At 45.1% G+C, this 19970-nt stretch overlaps 1 protein-coding gene across 4 annotated transcripts in view; it reads right to left on the reverse strand.

Annotated features, from left to right (window-relative positions):
• Nucleotides 1–19970, reverse strand: part of LOC144817764 (C-type lectin domain family 4 member F-like) — a 484664-nt gene that overhangs the window by 281662 nt on the left and 183032 nt on the right. For all 4 annotated transcript variants that reach the window (XM_078674558.1, XM_078674561.1, XM_078674560.1 and 1 more), the window contains one exon: nt 19132–19239. In XM_078674558.1, the coding sequence (XP_078530684.1) occupies nt 19132–19239 (108 nt within the window). The remainder of the gene's footprint in view (nt 1–19131; nt 19240–19970) is intronic.

The raw sequence follows: 19970 nt of genomic DNA on the forward strand, positions 1-19970 counted from the left end.
GCGCAGCGGACGCGCGCAGCGGGAGCACCGAATGAGCACCGAAGGTGCGCCAAAGGTAAGCCCGTCTGCGCCCGTCCGCGCCTGGACCGCGCCCAGTGCCAGGAGCCCTGGTCCCCACCGCCGGAGGCCGTCCCGACGGACCTACGACGCCACCGACCTCAACGCACTCAACACCGGCCGAACACCGGGCTGCTACCGAGCCACACCGAGACGCACCCACGGACCCTTCAGCTGCCACTCCTGCAAGTTCACCTGCAACCGGACCCACGCCACACCAGCACCCACCAAGCCGAACACCAGCAGCACCCACCTGAAGTGCATCCTGCTCAACACCCGCTCCGTCCACAGACACGCCGTCGAGCTATGGAACCTGCTCGACACCACAGACCCAGACGTCGCCTTCATCACGGAAACCTGGATGAACGCCTCCTCAGCGCCCGACATCGCCATCGCCATCACAGAAGGCTACAGGATCATCCGGAGAGACCGCGTCAACCAGACAGGAGGAGGCATCGCCATCATCCACAGGAACACCATCCGCATCACGACCAACACCAACGACACCCTCGCACCCGCCGAACACCTGCACTTCCAGATCCACGCCAACCCCAAGACCACCCTCAGAGGCACCCTCATCTACAGACCCCCGGGACCACGCACACAATTCAGCGAGGACATCGCCGACTTCATCAGCCCACACGCCCTCCCCTCCGCCGACTACATCCTCCTCGGGGACCTCAACTTCCACCTGGAGAACAACAACGACCGCAACACCACCACCCTGCTGGACAACCTCGCCAACCTCGGACTCAAGCAACTGGTGACCACCCCCACCCACTACGCCGGACACACACTCGACCCGATCTTCTCTTCCAGCAAGGACATCGCCTTCAGCCACGCCACGGGACTCCACTGGACGGACCACAGCTGCGTCCACTTCAGCTTCAGAAGGACCACGCTCCACCATCACCAGCAACAGGCTCCCCGCAGAAGCTGGAACAAGATCACTACAGACCAGCTCGCTACTTCCCTGAACAAGAACCCTCCCACCAGCACAACCAACCCCAGCCAAGCAGCCACCAACCTCACGAAATGGATCAGCGACTGCGCAGACGACCTCGCCCCGCTGAAGACCCAGCCGAGCAGACCCGGCAGCAAGAAAGCCCCATGGTTTAATGACGAACTCAAGAGCTCCAAGAAGAACTGCAGAGCACTTGAGAAAACCTGGCGCAGAGACCCAACACCGGACAACATGACTGCCCTCAAGCTCGCCACCCGAAAACACCACCAGCTGATCCACGCCACCAAGAAAACCGCATTCAAGGAACAACTGGACAACAACGCACACAACAGCAAGGAACTCTTCAACATCGTGAAAGAGCTCTCCAACCCCAACGCCGGAAACGACATCACCCCGTCGCAAGACCTCTGCAACTCCCTCGCCTCCTACTTCCACAACAAGATCGCGGACATACACAACAGCTTCAGCACTCAACCGACGCACGCCACGACCGAACCACTGCCCCCCACCACCACCCTCCGCGCCTGGACCCCGATCAGCACCGAAGACACCATCCGCACGATGAACTCCATCCACTCCGGATCTCCGACAGACCCCTGCCCTCACCACGTCTTCAACAAGGCCGACGCTGTCATCGCACCCCACCTGCGGGACATCATCAACACCTCCTTCGACATCGCCCCCTTCCCGGAGAGCTGGAAGCACGCCGAACTCAGCACTCTACTCAAGAAACCATCAGCAGACCCAACCGACCTCAAGAACTACCGCCCCATCTCGCTGCTCCCGTTTACGGCAAAAGTCATCGAGAAGACCGTCAACAAGCAACTGGCCGCCTTCCTCGAGACGAACGGCTCCCTCGACCTCTCGCAGTCTGGCTTCCGGGCCAACCACAGCACCGAGACCGCCCTGATCGCAGCTACCGATGACATCCGAGCCCTGCTTGACAACGGAGAAACAGTGGCACTCATCCTCCTGGACCTCTCCGCGGCCTTCAACACTGTCTGCCACCGTACCCTAGTACAGCGCCTCAGCAACGTCGGAATCCAGGAGAAGGCACTGGAGTGGATCACCTCCTTCCTCGCCGGAAGGACACAGAGAGTCCGCCTCCCCCCGTTCAGATCGGAGGCCACCGAAGTCATCTGCGGCGTTCCTCAAGGCTCCTCGCTCAGCCCAACACTCTTCAACGTATACATGAGCCCCCTCGCAGCCATTGCACGCCAGCAAAACCTGAACATCATCTCCTACGCCGACGACACCCAGCTGATCCTCTCCCTCACTAACGACCCCGCCACCGCCAGAGCCAACCTGTACGAAGGGATGCCAGACGTAGCCACATGGATGTCGAACAGCCGCCTGAAACTGAACTCGGACAAGACGGAAGTCCTCATCCTGGGATCCTCACCCTCCGCCTGGGACGACTCCTGGTGGCCCCCCGCCCTGGGCAGCGCACCCAAACCAACAAACCACGCACGCAACCTGGGCTTCATCCTGGACTCCTCCCTCTCCATGACCAGACAAGTCAACGCCGTCTCCTCGTCGTGCTTCAACATCCTGCGCATGCTACGTAAGATCTTCCGATGGATCCCCACCGAGACCAGGAAGACGGTCACCCAGGCCCTCGTCACCAGCCGTCTGGACTATGGCAACTCCCTCTACGCCGGAACCACCGCCAAACTCCAGAAGAGACTCCAGCGGATCCAGAACACCTCAGCACGACTCATCCTGGACATCCCCCGCCGCAGCCACATCTCTGGACACCTGAGAGACCTGCACTGGCTCCCGGTCAACAAGAGAATCACCTTCCGGCTCCTCACCCACGCACACAAAGCCCTACACAACCAAGGACCAGGATACCTCAACAGCCGCCTCAACCTCTACGCTCCCAAACGCCAGCTTCGATCGACCAGCCACGCCCTCGCCGCCGTCCCCCGCATCCGAAGAGCCACCACAGGAGGAAGGTCCTTCTCCTACCTGGCCGCCAAGACTTGGAACTCCCTTCCTACCCACCTCCGCCTGACCCAGGACCACCTCGCCTTCAGGAAGCAGCTCAAGACCTGGCTGTTCGAGCAGTAGCGGACCCCCTCCCCCCGGCGCCTTGAGACCCTCCGGGTGAGTAGTGCGCTATATAAATGCATTGATTGATTGATTGATTGATTGGCAGGATGGGCCATTTTTAACTTGACGAGGGGCAGGAGCAGTCACCTAACACTATTGCACATCACAGAGGCTCTGCTTGAGCACCCTTTATAAGAACGAAGGGGCATATTACCAAGCAATAGCGATAATTATCGCTATTGCTTGGTTAGAGAGAAAATTTTACCGCTAAGCTGCGGCGATTTTTACCGCAGATAAACCTTGGTATTACCAAGGTTTATCGCAAATGCGATAAAAAACGGCCGCAATGCATGAATATCGCTGAAAAGTCAGCGATATTCATGCATTATCGAGCTAATGCTCTTAGCCATGTTATCCACCTCTCATTGGATAACATGGCTAAGAACTGCTATGGGGCAGGTGTTAGCTTTTGGAGATATTCACGCTTAGCGCGAATATCTCCAAAAGTTGGTAATAGGAGATAGCGATGTTAGCGACTGTTACCAGTCGCTAACATCTTGGCACGCCCACTTTGCATGTCATTAGTGGTAAATATCACTGACATGCAAAGTGGGGCCCAAGATGGTCGCTATCTCCTACTAGCTGTCGCTAACTGGTGTTAGCGACAGTTAGGTAATAGGGAGATAATTTTATCTCCGCTTTCTTGGCTTTTAAAGTCAAAAAAGCAGAGATAAACCCCCTTGATAATATGCCCCGAAGGTCCTTAGCACTTAGAAGAATAAGTGAGAAATAGCATATAGACCACAATAGACTACTATATAATTCCAATATCCAGCCGGACATGGATTTTTATTTTTAAGGATATTGAAAGGATAGAATCAGGGATATCAGAACAACATCAGTTGTAGTAGGGCACAGTCCTGTACCATACTATGGGGGGAACAAGAAGGAAAGGACAGACAACAAAAAATGAAGTTACAGGCGAAGACTGAGCATAATGGCCACTTGTAAATCCGTATATCAAATATTTCCGCAAGTATAGCCACAGTGGAAAACACAACAAATTATACACAATGGTCAATTGTGGAACCACTAGAAAAGGTCGACGTTTCGATCCCTTGCTCAAAATTATACGGTATCATCATCAGGACTCAAACATAACATTTGCCTGGTGTATACAAATAACGCCTCCGGGATGAGGCAATGTAGACCGTTTAGGAAATGAGGGCACTTCGCTCCCCGCAGGAAGAATCACTTGTAAGCGAGCAAAATTAACGCTCTAGCGTTCTTATGAAAACCTGCACGATATATCGGTCTGGGTAATGCGGGCAGTGGAGAGGGTCTCCAGGGTTTTCTTAGTTATTGGTGCGGTCGAGAATTCAGGGCCGCTGATAATCGTGGGCAGGCAAGCCGAGTACCGATAGCACACTGCTGCTTATTTCCACTGATAGCACATTGCTGAATGAGTGTACATATAGAGTACTGTGACCCACAATTTTTGACAGTAAAAGTGTGCATTACAGGGTACTGTCACCTACATTATATGTTTTTATGAATGTGCTTTCTAAGGTAATGCGACATGTAGTGTATGATTTTATGAGTGTGCATTTTAGAATGCTATCACATAGATTTTGTGACAGTAAATATGTGCATTATAGGGTACTGTGACCTAAATTATATGATTGTATGAATGTACACTCTAGAATATAGGGACTCACATTAGCCCACAGTCGGTCATTCAGGGTAATGTGACCTACAGTATATGGTTTTATAATAATGTGACTTACTTTTTTTGACAGTATCCGTATGCATTCTAGGGTACTGTAACCTAAATTATATACTTGAGTTTGCATTCTAGGATACTGTGACCTGCATTCTATGAGAGTATGGTTGTGCATCCTAGGGTTCTGTGACCTGCATTCCCTGAAAATATGGCTGTGCATTCTAGGATGCTGTGTCCTGCTTTCTATGAGAGTATGACTGTGCTTTCTAGAGTACTGAAACCTCATTCTTTGAGAGTATGACTCTTTCCTTCTAGACTACTGAGATTTGTATTCTATGAGAATATGACTTTTACTTCTAGAGTACTGAGACCTATATCCTAATGAGAGTATGGCTGTCATTCTAGGGTACTAAGGACTATATTCTATGACAGTATGAATGTGTGTTCTAGGGTACTGAGACCTCTATTGTATGAGAGTAGGACAGTGCCTTCTAGAGTACTGAGGGGAAACATCCTTTACAACGCAACTTTTACAACGCACTACCATTACGACACAACTTTTACAACGCAAGTCATTACAACGAATTGCGCTGGAGGGCGCTCTAGGATAGGGAATAGTTTAATTACTATCCAACACCTTCCCTACTATCCATGGGGACTGGAGTTGGAATAGTAAATTAAACTATTCACTATCCAGCGCCCCCCAACGCAAGTCGTTGTAACGACTTGCATTGTAAAACCTGCGTCGTAATGGCATGCGTTGTAAAAGAATGCGTTGTAACGTCATACATCCGTACTGAGACCTGTATTGTATGAGAATATGAATGTGCCCCCTCCACGCTATGTTTATGCTGTGCTTTTGTAACTCATGCAACTATTCTCCAGCACCTATCTTGCCGTCACCTACACAGCTGGTCTTCTGACATTCTTTTCCTCGTCTTCCCGTATGTGTCTACTTCCCTCCCCCTCCTCCTCCCTCTTTTGATCCTGTGATTCAAACTGATGTAACTATATAACCCGTAACTTGCTGATCCAACTGATTTAAATCACAAAACTGTTTGTACCTACCACGGAGCCTGAGCAACCTTGGCGGATGCCCGATGGAGCTGTCCTATGCAGCTATAGAGGAGAATGGCCACTTGGCTGTCACCTACCCAGCCGGTCATCTGACATTGTTTTTCCTCGTCTCCCCGTTATGTGTCTCTTTCTCTCCCCCTTCAATGGAACAATGATGACGCCCCCTGGGCGGATACCAATCTGTTTGTACCTACAGCGTAGACCGAGCAACCTTGGCCGATGCCCGGTGGAGCTGTCTTATGCAGCTATAGAGGAGTCTGGCCCCTTGGCCGTTACCTAGCCAGCTGGTCATCTGACATTGTTTTCCTCTTCTCCCCGTTCGTGTCTCCTTCACTCACTCTCCCTCTGTGATTCTTTGAGTCAAACGGTTGTAACTATGTAACCTGTAACTCGCCGATTCAACTGATATAACTATGCATCCTGTAACTTGTTGATCCTCATGTAAAGAGCTCTGATACCTCCGGGTCTAGCCAGCGCTATATAAAACTTTGCAAATAAATAAAAGAGTATGACTTTGGGTTTTTGAGCACTGTGACCTATATTTTATCAGAGTATGACTGTGCCTTCTAGAGTACTGAAATCTATATTCTATGAGAGTATGAATGTTTGAAAATAAACACTACATTGTACGTCTTGCGCGTGCACATGCGCACATGCAAGACATACAACGTATTGTTTTTTTAAATATAGAAGGACACGAGAGGAACAAGAAGGAGAGCGGCAAGGCTGGGGAGGCTGCAGTAACACAGGTAAGTGCTTTCTTTTTATATTTGGAAAGCATTTGGGAGGGGGGAGGGATTGGCTAACTCCGTTCCACCACGGAGGCAGAGTTTTGCCTACCTCCGGTTTCGCCACGGAGAGCGGAGTAGGCAAATCTCCGCAAACTTTGCTGGTGGAGCTACCCGCCCAGGGTTAACTATGACCTGCATTCTATGAGAATATGCCTGTGCATTCTAGAGCACTGAGACCTATATTCTATGAGAGTATGACTTTGCGTTCTAGACTACTGTGACCGATATTCTATGAGAGAATTACTGTGCCTTCTAGAGCACTGATACCTATCTTTGATGAGAGTAGGAATGTCCATTCTAGGGAAATATTACCTGAATTCCAAGAGAGTATGACTGTGCGTTCTAGAGTACTATGACCTTTATTCTATGAGAGTATGACTGCATTCTGGAGTATTGAGACTTATCTTCTATGAAAGTATGGCTGTGCATTCCAGAGCACTGATACATATATTCTATCAGAATATGGCTGTGCATTCTAGAGTACTGAGAACTATATTCTATGAGAGTACGGCTGTGCATTCAAGAGTACTGAGACCTACAGTCTATGAGCATATGACCGTGCATTCTAGCGCGCTCTGACCTACATTCTATGAGAGTATGACTGTGTGTTCCAGAGTACAGAGACCTATATTCTATGGGAGTATGGCTGTGCATTCTAGAGTACTGAGAACTATATTATATGACAGTATGGCTGTGCATTCTAGAGTACTGAGATCTATATTCTATGAAAGCACGACTTGCCTTCTAGAGTGCTAAGATATATATTGTATGAGAATATGGCTGTGCATTCTAGAGAACTGTAAACTATATTCTATGAGAGTATGGCTGTGCATTCTAGAGTATTGAGAAGTATATTCTATGAGAGTATGGCTGTGCTTTCTAGAGTACTGAGACCTATATTCTATGAGAGTATGACTGTTCCTTCTAGAATACTGAGACCTATACTCTATGAGAGCATGAATGTGCATTCTAGGGCACTGTGACCTGCATTACTTGAGAGTATGACTGTGCGTTCTAGACTACTGTGACATAAATTCTGTGAGAGTATGACTATGCATTCTAGAGTACTGAGACCTATATTCTATGAGAGCATGAATGTGCATTCTAGGGTACTGTGACATATATTCTATGAGAGTATTTCTGTGTGTTCTAGAGTAATGAGACCTATATTCTATGAGAGTATGGCTGTGCATTGTAGAGTACTGAGACCTGCATTCTAACAGAGTATGATTGTTCCTTCTAGAGTACTGAGGCCTAAATTCTATGAGAGTATGCATGTGCATTCTTTGGTACTGTGACCTGCATTCCATGAGAGTATGACTGTGTTTTCTGGAGTACTGTGAACTATATTCTATGAGGGTATGACTGTGTCCTCTTGAGTACTGAGACCTATATTCTGTGAGAGTATGACTGTGCATTCTAGAGTACTGACACCTATATTCTCTGAGAGTATGACTGTTCCTTTTAGAGTACTGTGACCTATATCATATAAGAATATGACACTGCCTTCTAGAGTACGGATACCTATATTCTGTGAGACTACGAATGTGTATTCTAAGGTACTGTAACCTGCTTTCAATGAGAGTATGACTGTGTGTTCTAGAGTACTGAGACTTGTATTCTATGAGAGTATGGATGTGCATTCTAGAGTTCTGAGACCGGCATTCTATCGTAGTATGGCTGTTCCTTCAAGAGTACTGAGACCTATCTTCTATGAGAGTATGGGCCCGATTCACAGAACTAACTTAAGACAAAATCCTGAACTTACTACCATTTTGGTATTCACAGAAGGCACTTACTCATTTTGGTATTCACAGAAGGCACTTACTAATTTCGGTATTCACAGAAGTTAGGAGTCCTAACTTTAGGACTCCTAAATGCCTTCTGTGAATACCGAAAGTCTTAAAGTTAGGATTTTTCTCAGTTTAGCAGTAGTAAAGTTAGGACTCCTATCTTTAGGACTCCTAAATGCCTTCTGTGAATACCAAAAGTCTTAAAATTAGGATTTTTCTCAATTTAGTAGTAGTAAAGTTAGGACTCCTAACTTTAGGACTCCTAAATGACTTCTGTGAATACCGAATGTCTTAAAATTAGGATTTTTCTCAGTTTAGTAGTAGTAAAGTTAGGACTCCTAACTTTAGGACTCCTAAATTCCTTCTGTGAATACCGAAAGTCTTAAAATTAGGATTTTTCTCAGTTTAGGAGTCCTAAAGTTAGGAGTCCTAACTTTACTACTACTAAATTGAGAAAAATCGTACTTTTAAGACTTTCGGTATTTACAGAATGCATTTAGGAGTCCTAACTTCTGTGAATACCGAAATGAGTAAGTGCCTTCTGTGAATACCAAAATGAGTAAGTGCCTTCTGTGAATATCAAAATGGTAGGAAGTTTAGGATTTTGTCTTAAGTTAGTTCTGTGAATCGGGCCCTACGACTTTGCCTTGTAGAGTACTGAGACCTACATTCTATGAAAGTATGACTGTACCTTCTAGAGTACTGATACCTATATTCTACGAGAGTATGATAGTTCCTTCTAGAGTACTGAGCCCTACATTCCATGAGACTATGACTGTGCCTTATAGAGAACTGAGACCTATATTCTATGAGAGTATTCCTGTTCCTTCTAGAGTGCTGAGTAGTGTATTCAATGAGAGTATGGCTGTGTATTTTAGAGTACTGAGAAGTATATTCTACAACAGTACGGCTGTGCATTCTAGGGTACTGAGACCTTCATTCTTTGAGAGTATGGCTGTGCTTTCCAAAGTTCTGACACTTATATTCTATGAGCGTATGAGGTCCATTCTAGGGTAATGTGACCTGCATTCTATTAGAGTATGACTGTGCGTTCCAGAGTTCTGAGACCTACATTCTAACAGAGTATGTCTGTACCTTCTAGAGTACTGAAACATATATTCTATGAGAGTATCACTATTCCTTCTAGAGTACTGAGAAGTATATTCTATAAGAGTATGGATGTGCAGTATAGAGTACTGAGAAGTATATTCTATGATAGTATGGCTTCTAGGTTACTGAGACCGACATTCTATGAGAGTATGACTGTACCTTCTAGGATACTGATACCTATATTCTGTGAGAGTATGAGTGTTCCATCTAGAGTACTGAGCCCTACATTCTATGAGAGTATGACTGTGCCTTCTAGAGAACTGAGACCTATATTCTATGAGAGTATGCCTGTTCCTTTTAGAGTACTGAGAAGTATATTCTATGAGAGTATGGCTGTGCATTTTAGAGTACTGAGAGTATGAATCAATCAATCAATCAATCAAAATACTTGTATAGCGCACTACTCACCCGGAAGGGTCTCAAGGGGCTTGGGGGAAGGGGTCTGCTACTGCTCGAACAGCCAGGTCTTGAGTTGTCTCCTGAAGGCGAGGTGGTCCTGGGTCAGCCAAAGGTGGATTGGGAGGGAGTTCCATGTCTTGGCCGCCAGGTAGCAGAAGGATCTGCCTCCGGCGGTGGCTCTTCGGATGCGTGGTACGGTGGCGAAGGCAAGGCTAGTAGACCGTAGCTGGCGGGTGGGCGTGTAGAAGGTCAGGCGGTCGTTGAGGTACTTGGGGCCCAGGTCGTGGAGGGACTTGTGTGCGTGGGTGAGGAGCCTGAACGTGATCCTCTTGTTGACAGGGAGCCAGTGCAGGTCCCTCAGGTGGCCGGAGATGTGGCTGCGTCGGGGGATGTCCAGGATGAGTCGGGCGGAGACGTTCTGGTTGCGTTGGAGTCTTTTCTGTAGCTTGGCTGTGGTTCCGGCATAGAGGGTGTTTCCGTAGTCCAGTCGGCTGGTGACGAGGGCCTGGGTGACCGTCTTCCTGGTTTCGGTCGGGATCCATCTGAAGATCTTGCGAAGCATGCGTAGGGTGTGAAAGCATGATGAGGAGACGGCGTTGACTTGTCTGGTCATCGAGAGGGAGGAGTCCAGGATGAAGCCTAGGTTGCGTGCGTGGTCTGTTGGCTTGGGAGCGGTGCCCAGGGCTGGGGGCCACCAGGAGTCGTCCCAGGTGGAGGGCGATGGTCCCAGGATGAGGACTTCCGTCTTGTCTGAGTTCAGTTTCAGGCGGCTGTACTTCATCCACTCGGCGACGTCGTTCATCCCTTCGTGCAGGCTTGTTCTGGCGGTGTCGGGGTCTCTGGTGAGGGGGAGGATCAGCTGGGTGTCGTCGGCGTAGGAGATGATGTTGAGGTTGTGTTGGCATGCGATGGCAGCAAGAGGGCTCATGTAGATGTTGAAGAGGGTGGGGCTGAGAGATGATCCATGCGGAACACCGCAGATGACTTCGGTGGCCTCGGATCGAAACAGGGGGAGGCGGACTCTCTGTGTTCTACCGGCGAGGAACGAGACGATCCACTCCAGTGCCTTCTCTTGGATGCCGATGTTGCTGAGGCGTTGAACTAGGGTGCGGTGGCAGACAGTGTCGAACGCTGCCGAGAGGTCCAGGAGGATGAGTGCCGCTGTTTCCCCGTTGTCGAGCAGGGCTCGGATGTCGTCGGTGGCTGCGATGAGGGCGGTCTCTGTGCTGTGGTTGGCTCTGGAACAGGACTGCGAGGGGTCGAGGGATCCGTTCGTCTCGAGGAAGGCGGCAAGCTGTCTGTTGACGATCTTCTCGATGACTTTGGCGGGAAAAGGGAGTAGCGAGATGGGGCGGAAGTTTTTGAGGTCGGTGGGTTCCGCTGTTGGTTTCTTCAGTAGCACGCTGAGCTCGGCATGCTTCCAGCTCTCCGGGAAGGTGGCGGTGTTGAGGGAGGTGTTGATGACGTCCCGGAGTTGGGGTGCGATGGTGGAGTGGGCCTTGTTGAAGACGTGGTGGGGGCAGGGGTCGGTCGAAGATCCGGAGTGGATGGTGTTCATCGTGCGGGCTGTGTCTTCGGTGGTCACCGTGGTCCAGGTGCAGAGGGTGGCGGTGGGGGGCGTTGGTTCGACGGTTGGGTGCGTGGATGGTGCGCCGAAACTGTTGTGGATGTCGGCAATCTTGCGGTGGAAGAACGAGGCGAGAGAGTCGCAGAGATCTTGTGAAGGAGTGATGTCGTTGCTGCCGGTGCTGGGGTTGGAGAACTCCTTGACGATGGTGAGGAGTTCCTTGCTGTCGTGGGCGTTGTTGTCCAGTCGTTCCTTCAGTGATTTCTTCTTGGTGGTGCGGATGAGCTGGTGGTGCTTGCGGGTGGCGTGTTTGAGGGCGGTCATGTGCGGCAGGTCTTCTTGGAGTCCTTGAGTTCGTCGGTGAACCAGGCGGCCTTCTTGCTTCTAGGTCTGCTGGGAGGGTTCTTCAGTGGTGCGAGGTCGTCGGCGCAGGCGGTCAGCCACTGCGTGAAGTTGCGGGCTGCTTCGTTGGGGTCCGTTGTGCTGGTGGGTGGGTTCTGGCTGAGGGGGGTGGTGAGCTGGTCGGCGGTGATCTTGCTCCAGCTTCTGTGAGGAACCTGTCGCGGGTGGTGGTGGGTTGTGGTTCTTCTGAAGCTGAAGTGGACGTAGCTATGGTCGGTCCAGTGGAGTCCGGTGGAGTGGCTGAAGGTGATGTGCTTGCTGGATGAGAAGACGGGATCAAGCGTGTGGCCGGCGTAGTGGGTGGGGGTGTTGACCAGTTGCTTGAGTCCAAGGTTGGCGAGGTTGTCCAGCAGGGTGGCGGTGTTGCAGTCCTTGTTGTTCTCCAGGTGGATACTCAGTGTAGTGAGACCTATATTCTATGAGAGTATGCCTGTTCCTTCTAGAGTACTGAGAAATATATTCAATGAGAGGATGGCCGTGTATTTTAGAGTCCTGAGAAGTATATTCTGTGACAGAGTGGCTGTGCATTCTTTAGTACTGAGGCCTATATTCTATGAGAGTATGGCTGTGCTTTCTACAGTACCGACACCTGTATTCTATGAGAGTATGAATGTGTATTCTAGGGTACTGTGACCTGCATTCTATGAGAGTATGACTGTGCCTTCTAGAGTACTGAGAGCTATATTCTATGAGAGTATGACTGTTCCTTCTAGAGTGCTTAGAAGTATATTCTATGAAAGTATGGCTGTGCATTTTAGAGTACTGAGAAGTATATTTTATGATAGTATGGCTGTGCATTCTAGGATACTGAGGCCTACATGCTATGAGAGTATGACTGTGCCTTCTACAGTACCGACACCTATATTCTATGAGAGTATGAATGTGTATTCTAGGGTACTGTGATCTGCATTCTATGAGAGTATGACAATGTGTTCTAGAGTACTGGGAACTATATTTTATGGGAACCTTGGCTGCGCATTCTAGAGTACTGTAAACTATATTCTATGAGAGTATGGCTGTGCATTCTAGAGTACTGAGACTTATATTCTATGAGAGTATGACTGTTTGTTCTAGAGTACTGAGACTCTTATTCTATGAGAGTTTTGGCTGGGCATCCTATGTTACTGTGACCTGCATTCTATGACAGTATGACTGTTCCTTCTAGAGTTCTGAGAAGTTTATTCTATGAAAGTATGGTTGTGCATTTCAGAGTACTGAGTAGTATATTCTATGATAGTATGGCTGTGCATTCTGGGGTACTGGGGCCTACATGATTCTACAGTACTGACACCTATATTCTATGAGAGTATGAATGTGTATTCTAGGGTACTATGACCTGCATTCTATGACAATGCGTTCTAGAGTACTGTGACCTATATTTTATAGGAGTATGGCTGTGCATTCTAGAGTACCGTAAACTATATTCTATGAGAGTGTGGCTGTGCATTGTAGATTAATGAGACCTATATTCACTGAGAGTATGACTTTGTGTTCTAGAGTACTGAGACCCTTATTCTATGAGGCTTTTGGCTGTGCATCCTATGTTACAGTGACCTGCATTCTATGACAGTATGGCTTTGCATTATAGAGTACTGAGAGGTATATTCTATAAGTATGGCTGTGCAATCTAGAGTACTGAGATCTATATTCTATGAGAGTATGACTGTGTATTGTAGAGTAATGTAACCTATATCTATGAGATGATGTATGTGCCCTTCTAGGGGAAAGTGACCTGCAATCTATGGGAATTTGGCAGTGTATTCTAGAGGGTTCACTGACTTTAAAATCATTAATAAACTACCATTTTTAATTTATGTTAAAAGTTTAAAATAATATGAAAAATAAAAATATATTAATGATTTAAAATATAAAAAATACTAAAATCTATAATAAGTTAAAACATTAAACTATTAAAAATATGTAAACTTACATTTCACAATACAATCAGTCCAACAGTAGGGAAAGTGTTGGATAGTAAAGGGGTAAAATTAACTATTCCCACTGCAAGTGCAAAAGTAGGGTGAGTGATTTAAAGCGGAGAAATAAAATGTACTATTCCAACTCCACTGAGTGCAACAGTAGGGAAAGTGCTGAGTAGCGGAGGGGAACATTTACTATTCCCACTCCAGTGGAAGCAACAGTAGGGAAAGTGTTCGATAGCAGAGGGGTAAATATTACTATTCCTACTCCACTGAATGCAACAGTAGGATAAGTGATGGATAGCAGAGAGGTAACATGTTGTATTCCAACTCCAGTGAGTTCAAAATTAGGGAAAATGTTGGATAATATCGGGGTAAAAATACTATTCCCACCCCAGAGAGTGCAACAGTAGGGAAAGTGTTGGATAGACGACAATTAAAAAATACTATTCCAGCCCCAATGAGTACAAAAGTAGGGAAAGTGTTGGACAGCGGACAGTTAACAATTACTATTCCAACTCCAATGAGTGCAAAAGTAGGGAAAGTGTTGGATAGTGGAGGGGCAAAAATAACTATTCTCACTCCAAATTGAGCAACAATCGGGAAAGTGTTGGACAGCGTAGGGGTAAAAATGACTATTCTCATTCCACTGAATGCAACAGTAGGATAAGTGTTGGATAGCGGAGGAGTAAAACATGTTATTCCCACGCCAGTGAGTGCGACGGTAGGGAAAGTGTTGGATAGAAGAGGGGTAAAAATTACTATTCCCACTCCAAAGCGTGCAACATTAGGGAAGGTGTTGGATAGCGGAAAGGTAAAAATTACTATTCCAACTCCAGTGAGTGCATCAGTAGGGAAAGTGTTTAATAGCGGGGGGTAAAATGTACTATTCCCAGTCCAGTGAGAACAACTGTAGGGAAAGTGCTGGATAGCGGAGGGGAAACAATTACTACTCACACTATAACATTTAAAAATAAATACAAAATATTAAAAACTAAAAAACTATATAAAAAGTAAAATATATTAAACATATAAAAAGAACACATATAATATTAATTTCATATACCATAAACCATCAAATATTATATAAAATAAAATAGTAAATACATTTATGAAAAATAATTATTTTAAACTAGAAAATATTTACATACGAAAAAAGCATGAAAACATAACTGTATTACACTTTACCCCTTTAAATGTAAAAACAACACACAAAAAATAAACAATTACACAAAATAAATATAAAAAAGTAACATGAATTAACAACTATATATTAATTATTTAAAAACAAATTACTTCCCACCCTTTACTCCTATAAACACAACAGAAACCTACAATTAATTGCACAACTACCATAATTAATTACCAATTAATTAATTAATTAAAATTAATTAACAACCAATTATTAATTCATGCATTATAAATATATTACTTCCTACCCTTTATGCCTATAAACACCACCACCCCTAAAATTAATTACACAACTACCATAATTAATTACCAATTATTTAATTGCAATTAACTACCAATTAATAATTCATAAATTTGAAATACATTTCCCACCCTTTACACCTATAAACACATCATACACCTAAAATAAAATTAATTACACACTTACCATAATTAATTACCATTTTTTTAAATGTAAATATCAAGCAATTATTAATTCATTAATAATAAAAAATAAATAAACGTATCGCTATAATTTCTCAATTAAATATTAATAAAGAAAAAAGAATCAATACATTTAATAAAATTCAATTACTTCCCACCCTATTCCCCTATAAACCTGCAACCTGCTATGGAAGGAAAAACAAAAAACTGATTTTTTTTATTTGTAATAACTACTAACAATTAACACATATTAAAAATACAAACAATTCATATACAAAAAAAATACATCACATACATATGAACTATATAGCAATAATAAAATAACAATATTGTTAACCACTATATTTTTGCAAACGATCATAAACACTTTTATATTTTCTAAATCGATATTACTTACCTCAAATCGATATTCTTGACAATGATATTCTAGCTGTTGATATTTCTGACCCATGATATTAATGATTTGATATTTGTGCAACTCGATATTAATAATCCACATTTGTATAGCGCACAATCACCCGTTAGGGTCTTTAGGCGCTGGGGGCCGTGGGGAAGATTAAGCAAGCTATTGCCCAGAGTCACATGGTGCTGGGCTAACCTGACGCCGGAGCCGGGGATCGAACCCTGATCCCCAGATTCCAGCGTCAGTCGCCCTGGCCGCGGCGCCACACCTCTTCCCTATTATGTCTCTGCACCATTCTAGAGTACTGATACCTGCATTCTGTGAGAGTATGACTCTGCATTCTAGAGTAATGAGACCTATATTCTTTGAGAGTATGGCTGTGCATTCTAGAGTACTGTGACCTACATTCTATGAGAGTATAGCTTACATTATAGAGTACTAAGAAGTATATTCTATGAGAGTATGACTGTGCATTCTAGAGTACTGAGATCTACATTCTATGAGAGTATTACTGGGCATTCTAGAGTACTGACACCTACATTGCATGAGTATGACTTTGCGTTCTATAGTACTGAGACGTAAATTCTATGAGAGTATGGCTGTGCATTGTAGAGTACTGTGAAATATATTATATGAGAGTATGGCTATAAATTCTAAAGTACTGTGTACTGTATTCTATGAGAATATTGTTGTGTGTTCTAGGGTACTGAAACCTATATTCTAAGAGAGTATGACTGTGCATTCTAGAGTATTAAGACCCACATTCTATGACAGTATCACTGTGCATTCTAGGGTACTAGGACATATTCTTTCAGAGTATGACTGTGCTATCTAGAATAATGAAACTTACATTCTATGAGCATATGACTATGTATTCTAAAGTACTGAGAGCTGCATTCTATGAGAGTATGGTTATGCATTCTAGAATACTGAGGCCTACCTTCTATGAGAGTATGACTGTGCGTTCTGGAGTACTGAGACCTTTAGACTATGAGTGTATTACTGTTTATTCTAGACTACTGAGACCTACATTCTATGAGAGTATGACTGTGCATTCTAGAGTCCTGAAACCTATATTCTATGAACATATGAATGTGAATTCTAGAGTACTGAGACCTACATTCAGTGAGAGTATGACTGTGCATTCTACAGTACTGAGACCTACGTTCTATGAGGGCATGACTGTACATTCTAGAGTGCTGAGACTTATATTCTATGAGAGTATGGCTGTACATTCTAGAACACTGTGAACTATATTCTAGGAGAGTATGGATGTGGGTTCTAGGGTACTGTGACCTACATTCTATAAGAGTATGACTGTGAATTCTAAAGTATTAAGACCCACATTCTATGACAGTATGACTGTACGTTCTAGAGTACTAGGACATATTCTATCACAGTAGGGCTGTACTATCTAGAATAATGAAACTCACATGCTATGAGCGAATGACTGTGTAGAGTACTGAGAGCTGCATTCTATGAGAGCATGACTATGCATTCTAGAGTACTGAGACCTACATTCAATGAGAGTGTGACTGTGTATTCTACAGTACTGAGACCTACATTTCATGAGGGCATGACTGTGCATTCTAAAGTACTGAGATTTACAATCTATGAGAGTATGACTGTGCTTTCTAGAGTATTCTGTGACAGTGTGGCTGTGCATTCTAGAGCACTGAAGCCTACATTCTATGAGAGTACGGCTGTGCTTTCTAGAGTACTGGCACTTATATTCTATGAGAGTATGAATGTGCATTCTAGAGTACTGAGACCTACATTCTATGAGGGCATGACTGTGCACACTAGCAAACTGAGATATACATTCCACGACTGTGCATTCTAGAGTAAGGTACCCTACGTTAGATATATGCATGACCATGCATGCAGAGGTGCTGAGGTTCATATTATACACTCTAAGCTTAGTGTTACAGTACTGTGGACTCCTGAGTCACCATCTCTCTGCCACTTCTGCATAAACCTGACTTTCCCTTTCATCTTTCCCCTTTCATTGGTCATGGCCATGGCTGGCCCTGTCACAAGAGTGTGGAGATCATCAAATTAAATCAATAAGCAATAAACAAACATGGCACAGTCAATATTGTCGGCCTACATTAAGGACACCAGGAATTTATCATTATAAAACACTGTCAATGTGGCCGTCATATTCCCCCACACAAAAGCTGTTTGCCTGCTCCTTACCACATTACGCGTGGCATGCCCATTTATCTCAGGTCAGGGTCAAGAGATCTTGGCAATGAGAGTTCTGGTGGAATTTGTGATTTCACTTTAATTTGATACAGTGTTTTATTCTCCTATTGATACATGGCAAGCAAATAAACAAATTCTTCTTTGAGATTTTCAGGTCATTTAATTACTTTTACAATCTATATGATTGTTTCTCGATTTTCAGGAGGCCACCTCCTGCCACAGAAGCAAACGCCACTGCAGGTTTCATAATGATGATAATATGGTGTCACTTCCTGTTTCAGGGAACTCTTTCACATTGTGTTGTTGCTGACTCACTTACCGCATGCAACTGCATTTTTTTCGCTTTATCTCCCAATTGCGCAGTTTCTCTGTTTTACAATCAGCTTACATTTCGCACTGCGCATTTCCTTCCTTTCTTTGCCTGGTTCTCTTTATGTTGCTTTTTAGTAGGCCTAGTTTACACATTTGTAATAACTCACTGTCAAACTCCCACATTCCATCTCTGATGTTTTCCATGTGATTAACACCACCAGGAGCTACTGTTTCCAGACTCACATACAACCCGTCAAATTAACATCCATGATAGGTTTGATATTTGTTAATGACCTTGATGCAGGCTCTTAACTCTTCGAACATTCTGTGATGTTCAGACAGCTCTGCCACTCCGTCTGGACTACCTACCTCATGGTGACGTCACCGTGACAACGACAAGCATCATTGGAGGGAAGACCCCCCTCAACCAACAATGTAGTACTTCTGCAGTGACTGCCAGCATGAATTTTCGATTATAAAACGATTATAAGACGAATGTGCTACATCAAGCTACCATTTCTGGCATGTCAGGGCAGCATAAAACTCTCAGGTAGTGTCAAAGCCGATAGGTCTCGGTTTAATGTGCTAAGACTTGCAAACGTGTGCATGCAAGCATTAGCACATAGAAGTCAGATGACTTGATTTTGCAATGTTTTTCCCACACCTGTGGTCTTCAGAGAAGGGCTCAAGCATTCTCCTACTGATACATGGCAAGAAAATTAACAAATTCTACTCACCGGAGGGATCCATGGCTGATACAGACACTGGGTAGCCTCTGTTAATAGAGTTGACCAGCTCCTTGGCTTCATGCTCAATGTCATTTAGATAAATCACCTTCCGAAAATCTAAGAAAACAAGCATCGTAAACAGATAAAAGTTCTTGGAATATGAAAGACTGTGTCAATTTAAACGAATGTTCATTGTTTACCACTCATTTTTGCTTAATCACATCTCTCAAAGCTTAGGGCGATTGTGGCAGAGACAGGACCCATCACCAGAATTTCATTTTGTCACCATTTACCCGGAGCATGGTTTTCTTCGTGCAGTCATGTTCCATGGGCAGGCAGACAGAGACTCTATGGGTAAGTTCATAGAAAAGTCACCAAGCTTTAGATGCAATTGGACATCTTCTAAGTACAAGGGGTACCCAATCTCGAGGCTGCCTCAGTAGATGTAAGTGGTGCTACATCACCATAAGTAAGCGCTGTTGATAAAGGTGAGTCTTAGAGTGCTCTATAAGTGGAATTTGTAGTTGGCATTATTAGTACCTTGTATTCAAAAAAATTTAAATATGTCCTAGGATACATGGGGCCTCATTTATGAGAAATGACGCATCGCTCCTTGAAAGCAGCGATGCGTCACTTCTCAGTGCGCACTCCTTGCGACATACCTGATGCGTCATATTTATAATATGATGCATCATGTCACAAGGAGTTACAGATACATCAGTATTTCTGACGTATTTGCAAGCGCAAAAGTGACGTATTGCTGGAGTGTGTGACAAAAGTGACGCAACTCCAGCAAAGTGTCCTTTGCCCCATGTGAAAGGGCCTGCGTCAGTCTTACGCCTGCTGTG

The sequence above is a fragment of the Lissotriton helveticus genome, chromosome 2_1, assembly GCF_964261635.1.
Source record: "Lissotriton helveticus chromosome 2_1, aLisHel1.1, whole genome shotgun sequence".
Taxonomy (NCBI): Eukaryota; Metazoa; Chordata; class Amphibia; order Caudata; family Salamandridae; genus Lissotriton; species Lissotriton helveticus.